This window comes from Petromyzon marinus, chromosome 71 (assembly GCF_048934315.1).
Source record: "Petromyzon marinus isolate PM22_M1 ecotype Great Lakes invasive population chromosome 71, UKy_Petmar_22M1.pri1.0, whole genome shotgun sequence".
In the NCBI taxonomy this organism is placed as follows: domain Eukaryota; kingdom Metazoa; phylum Chordata; class Hyperoartia; order Petromyzontiformes; family Petromyzontidae; genus Petromyzon; species Petromyzon marinus.
This window is the reverse complement of record NC_133737.1, coordinates 2,359,756-2,366,123: the sequence shown is the minus strand read 5'-3', so window position 1 is coordinate 2,366,123 and position 6,368 is coordinate 2,359,756. Positions and strand designations below refer to the sequence as shown.

General features: G+C 46.2%; 1 protein-coding gene across 3 annotated transcripts; it reads right to left on the bottom strand.

Moving 5' to 3' along the window:
* Window positions 1–332: 332 nt before the first annotated feature.
* On the bottom strand, window positions 333–6,001 carry LOC142906857 (uncharacterized). 3 transcript variants are annotated; one of them, XM_076055548.1, is made up of 3 exons: window positions 5,775–5,959; window positions 4,585–4,647; window positions 333–2,507 (listed from the first exon to the last, which is right to left on the bottom strand). In XM_076055548.1, the coding sequence occupies exon 3, from the start codon at window positions 2,495–2,497 to the stop codon at window positions 1,502–1,504; it is 996 nt and encodes a 331-aa protein (XP_075911663.1). In that variant the 5' UTR covers window positions 2,498–2,507; window positions 4,585–4,647; window positions 5,775–5,959; the 3' UTR covers window positions 333–1,501. The 3 variants fall into 3 exon arrangements, 2 of the variants coding, with proteins under 2 accessions (XP_075911663.1, XP_075911662.1); XM_076055547.1 differs by lacking the exon at window positions 5,775–5,959 and adding an exon at window positions 5,642–5,742; XR_012930531.1 differs by lacking the exon at window positions 333–2,507 and adding an exon at window positions 2,518–3,008 and having other exon boundaries at window positions 5,775–6,001.
* Window positions 6,002–6,368: the final 367 nt, after the last annotated feature.

Below are 6,368 nucleotides of genomic sequence, written 5' to 3'. Positions count from 1 at the left end.
CCTGCTGTTGACCTGTGAACGTGATGGTAGGTCAGCTTACAGCGCCTTGTTGTGGCGCTTACGCACAACTTCGTGACGAACGCTGCACGTTACGTCGCTTTCATGCAGGGGGCGCTGAAAACCTACACACCCCCTGCATGAACGACGGAGGTGCAGGGACAGACGTTCGATCGAGTTGGAATCGATCAGCAGACGGCGGTCTTCTCGCACGGCCAGCTCTGTGTCGCCTCATCTCGATCCCGCGATCCCAAACCAGGTGAAAGTCCGTATCGAACCGAACCCCCGGTAAGGCCATCTACTTAACGACGAGAGAAAATTCACACGAAATATCGTTTTCAATGAATAAGCTTTTAATGAAGAAATACAATTATCTAATTAAAAACATAATACAATTCAAAGTTGTTCAAAACGGAGCATCGGAAGCTTGCGTGGAGGCGTCGTTCGTGTGCAATTTTCTTCGTGACTTTCCTGGCCCAAGGCCGTAAATGTTTCTGAGGGGCGCCGCAGGCGGTCAGGCTTGCTTCAACCCTCGGTTGTGAACATCCAGACGTTAATCAGCAAGGAGCATTTCTAGACCTAGTTTGACAAAATCTACGTCAACATGTAATACAAAATTATTATTCGTGTTGTAGAGAATGTATCTCCTCCAAGTGTAGTTGATGAATGATCCGAGTGTGCTCCCTATTTCGAAGACAATTAGTTGCTCCAGAGAGAGATGCTTCCTGAAAACACACAAATACCCATTGACCTGTATCACAAGAACAATGTGTCTCACCTGAGTTATCTGTACAGGTTACTTCCAAAACACACACTTTGTCCTAACATCACTTATTCAATGTTCGACCCTTATAGACAAAATCTTACATGTACGCACACAATCAGACAAGTATTCATTATAAATTATTGAGTCATTTTAACTAAATTTTATTACTGCACTGAAATATGCTTATCAGGTTACATCGTTTTAACAAGAAGATATTTTAAAAATACACACCGTCTGCTTAACAGTGTATGTACAACATACTATTGCGCCATTCAAAACGAGTAGGCCATTTCATGCTGGCGTCTGGGTCAAAATTTATCAAATTCTAAACATTACCTACAAACTCCACAACTGAGATGCCACATCAACCATCGCCCCCTACTGACAGGCTCTTGTCCACATGCAGGCCGGTGCAGGGCCACCACCTTGTGCCACACAGGGGCAGCTGCTACTTGGGGATGCTCTTCGAGTGTTTGAGATGAGATATGACACAAAACTCCGAATTGCCAGAGGCGATTAAGCAAGCACCATATAAATGAAATTATTCCAACCTTGTGAATGCTTGGGAGCTTATTGGCTCTCGCTCCTGGTTAGAGATCTACGCAACCCACAGGTCCACAAAGACTTGCCGCTCTTACCCTGCAGGTTGAACCTAGGAATTGAGTGTTCAACTTCACATTCTTGTCATTAAAGGCCTGTGAAAAAAGGTGCATCTATTGGAGCGACATCGTTTCAAGCTTACACATCTACCGGGTCTCCATTTGACTTTGTATTGTCTCGGAGGAAGTCCACCCACACCTCCACTTCCACAAACTGCGGGGAGTTGCCTCGCTCTGCCTCACAGTCAGAATTCTCCTCCTGCTTCACGTTGCCTCCATCGATGTGAAGGTCCGATTTTGGAGTTGAATCTTCTTCTTCACATTTGACCTTCACTTCTTCGCTCTTCACCATCACTTCTTCACATTTCACCTTCACCTCTTCACATTTCACCTCGATATCTTTAAAAGTGTCCAAGCTGGGATTTTTTTCCGGTTCTTGTCTCATGAGGGATGGGCTCATTGCGGCTCTTTGACTTTCACAAGCTGATTTCAGACTCCACTCCTTGTGGATCTTCTGATGCTTGTGTGTTCTCTGGTGTTTTTGAAGAGTAGATAACTGTGTAAACGCCATCCCACACACACTGCACTTGAAAGGTTTCTCTACCGTGTGTGTTCTATGGTGGGCATGAAGATTTGGTGACTGTGCAAACGCCTTCCCACACACACTGCACTTGAAGGGTTTATCTCCTGTGTGTGTTCTCTGGTGTGTTACAAGAGCAGATGACTGTGCAAACGCCTTCCTACACACACTGCACTTGAAGGGTTTCTCTCCTGTGTGTGTTCTCTGGTGTGTTACAAGAGTAGATGAATGTGCAAACGCCTTCACACACACACTGCACTTGAAGGGTTTCTCTCCCGTGTGTGTTCGCTGGTGTGCTTGAAGATGTGGTGACTGTGAAAACATCTTCCCACACAAACTGCACTTGAAGGGTTTCTCTCCCGTGTGTATTCTCTGGTGCGTTACAAGAAGAGATGACTGTGCAAACGCCTTCCCACACACACTGCACTTGAAGTGTTTCTCTCCCAAGTGAGTTTTCTGGTGCTCTGTCAAATTTCCCGTACGATCCGTGCTGTATGCACACCGGTCGCATTGATGCCTTTTTGCACCGAGCTGTGCCGAGTGCCTTTGCTCCATCAGACAAATTCTGCAGAGGAAGCAACAGAGGAAGCGTCAGCTGCAGACAGAAAAATAATTATATCGACACCATCTACACGTCAGTATCAATGCACAGAAGAATGCATACACACAGTCACACGTGACTTACACGTCTATACTTCTTCATATATTCATGATATAGTGAAAATATGTCCCAAATTCATCACACGGGCTGTTATGGCACACAATGAGAGGGCAAATGTCACAAACATGTCTGGAAGCCCTCGTATCTTCAAAATGAATATTAACCCAAAACTGCGAGCACACAATTTCGGCTGTCTGGCTTCAAAAGGAATATTTATGAAAGCTAAATGCAGCTGACATAGCAAAGGGTGTGGAAAATAATACTATTTGTGTTATGCAGAAATGCATAAATTAATGTGCAATCGCAACTTAGAGGTGTGAAGCCAGGCACAGATGTCCTTGAATGCTGGGATGAACAATTCCGACTTCAGCTGCACGTGTGCTGTGATAACTTCCCGACTACATTCTTAGAAAGAGTTGCAGAGGAAAACAAAAATAAACTACCGTTTTGATATAACCTCCGTGCTCTATAGAGTTAATAGACTTTACTGCAAATACAAACTTGACCCTGTCACACACTCAGGGGTGGAGCCAGGATTTTCAGGTAGGAGGGGCAACCCCTTCAGCAATGAAAAATGATAGTTGTTAGTAAGGAGTTGTTAGCAAGGAGTTGTTAGTAAGTAAGGACTTGTCCTATGCTTTTTATTGGACGCGGGTGATCGGCATCGCGCTCGCTGAAGGTGTTTGCCTTCAGGGAAGTCGTGTACTGTATACGCAACTGCGCACAATTCTGAGTCGCTTGTATCTGCTTTGCCATTAATTATTGCCAATTATGGAATCGAAATGTTGTCCTCTCATAGAGTCCCTGGCACGTAATAATATGCCACACGGTGGCAGTGGGGGTCGCAAAATGCTGATTTATCTATATATATAAAAGCAAAATGTGTGGATATGTAAATTTTGATTTAAAGCTTTCGTGACTGCAGCAATTCATATTCTTAGTTCTTTCGGTAAATTCACGTTGAAGGGAAACAATAAAATATATATACACCGAAAGAACTAAGATTATGTGTGGATGTGTCTGTTCGAAAGTATTTAGCATACTTCCCAACATGCTACACACATGAAATTTGGCATGTGGGTAGGTTCCATACTGTACACAATGAAAAAATATAAAAATATACTTTTGTATTTTGTATGATCATGAAGTTTGTGGCGCCAACCCGCAACACACCTAAGTTAAGCGCTCTGCAATGCTTAGAGCTGTTCACAGCGTGCCGGGAGATTTTAGGTGGCGCTTCGCTCCTGGCCGATTAAGCCACTGTCTTCTCGGAGTTTCAATACATATCCGTGCGAAGAACAGGTACAACAGCTATATTAAATATGAAGCAGAACATTATATCTGTTTGTTTGTGTGTAGCAGCAAAACTCTCCAACGCTGAGCTCTGGCATCATGACATTTTCACAGCTTATGCTGTTTGGAATTTCTAAGTGAACGCGACTATTTTCAGCTCGCCACGTCATTCACTTCCCGAGTGGCCAAAATCGACCTTGCGTAGAAGTGGGTTAAGGTTGAATTTCCTTGAGTGAAAACATCCGATTTAGGTAACTTGATTTGTTTCGGCATTTTTCTTTCTTGCAAGCATCAACATTTTAAGGGGTTTTCAGTGAAATATAAGGGAATATTAAATTTGAAATTTATCCAAGACAAGAATCCAAGTCCTGGGTGAAGCTGGGTAGTGAAGCTAGTTACTAATAATCCCCAATGATCCGATCAAAATTAGGGATTTCGATCGGACCGTTGAGGAGGCACGTGCCACCCCACCCCCACTGGCTCCACCACTGTCACACACTGGCATGGTTCACAAGTGGTGGTGTGTCCAGACCCACGCCTGGCCACCTTCACCTGCTCAGATTCCATGCTTCCTCACTCCAAGTAGAGTGCACACCACCACGCGTCTACAGTGAACACCGTCACGCGTCCTGATTGAACACCGCCACGCGTCTAAAGTGAACACCGCCACGCTGTTGAAGAGCCTCACCTTGTGTTGTGGGCAGGTTGCTTCTGAAAACAAAAGTGGTGCAGCAGCTCCAGCGGGCTTGGCCTGGTAAAAAAAATGCAATAAAGCTGCGTCAATATTTAAAAGTAAAACAAAGTGACAAAGTGGCGAGCCGTGTGAAGACAAATTAAACTTAAGCGAGAGAACTGAAGCAAATGCGATCAGGCGAGGGCATGAGGCAAGGCCCCGGGTTGTAAAGTTCCAACCTGGACATCGCTTCCATGCTCGCTACTACTCAATTGACATCCCTATGAGAGAGAGCGAGGCTCTACCTCGGAAAACAACAACCACCACCACAACCACCACCACAACCATCACCACCACAACCACCACAACAACCACAACCACCACAACCACCACAACAACCACCACCACAACAACCACCACAACAACCACCAGAACAACCACCACCACATCCACAACAAGCAATACCACAACAACCACAACAACCACCACCTCAACAACCACCACAACCACAAACACCACCACAACCATACTCTTTAGTTCTATTGGGTAAAGTCACGTAGGTAAAAAATAAAATAACAAAAATCACGACGTTTCGGCCACAACACAAGCGGCCTTCATCAGGTAAAGGGACGAGACTGTCTGGAGGACAACAACCACCACAACCACCACCACGACAACAACCACCACAAACACCACCACAACCACCACCACAACCACCACAACAACCACAACTACCACCACAACCACCACAACAACCACAACCACCACAATAACCACCAAAACCACCACTACAACCACCACAACAACCACAACCAGCACCACAACAACAACCACAACCACCACAACCACAACAACCATCACCATAAGCACCACAACGACTACCACAACCACCACCACAACCACCACCACCAAAACCACCACAACAACCACCACAACAACCACCACAACAACCACCACAAAAACCACCACCACAACCACTAAAACAAAGTGACAAAGTGACGAGCTGAGTGAATCAGGCAAGGGCAGGAGGCAAGGCCCCGCGTGGCTAGGCCCCGCGCTTTAAAGTTCCAACCTGGACATCGCATCCATGCTCGCTGCTACTCAATTGACATCCCTACGAGAGAGAGAGCGAGGCTCTACCTCGGTAAACAACAACCACCACCACCACTACCACAACAACCACAACCGCGATGAGAATTTCTCACCTCGGATTACAGTGCACGGCGGAGCAGCAGCTTCCTGTTATCTCGTGACGTCACGCGGCAGCAGGAGGTGACATGACGTCACTTGAACAGAAAACGGCAGTGACCCAGGCAGAGGGGACGTCACGCTCAAGGGCGCCTTGGACAGGGTGGGGTGAATACCTTGGTGACATGACGTACCTGGCGAGGTACACCTCCCCCTGGCGTTTCACGCCGATGAGGTAATGCTGAGTGGGGACGTCACAGAGCGGGGTTGGAGTTTATGTTGATTTAGATTAATTTTCCATTGCTCCCTCCCTTGATCAGAGGCCCCTTGGGTGTGTGAGCTCAGCAACAACTGTGTGTGTGTGTACACTGTGTGTGTACGTACACAGTGTGTGTGTACACTGTGTGTGTACACTGTGTGTGTGTAGACAATGTGTGTGTACACTGTGTGTACACTGTGTGTGTGCACTGTGTGTACACTGTGTGTGTGTACACTGTGTGTGTACACTGTGTGTGTACACTGTGTGTGTGTACACTGTGTGTGTACACTGCGTGTGTGTACACTGTGTGTGTACACTGCGTGTGTGTACACTGTGTGTGTGTGTGTACACT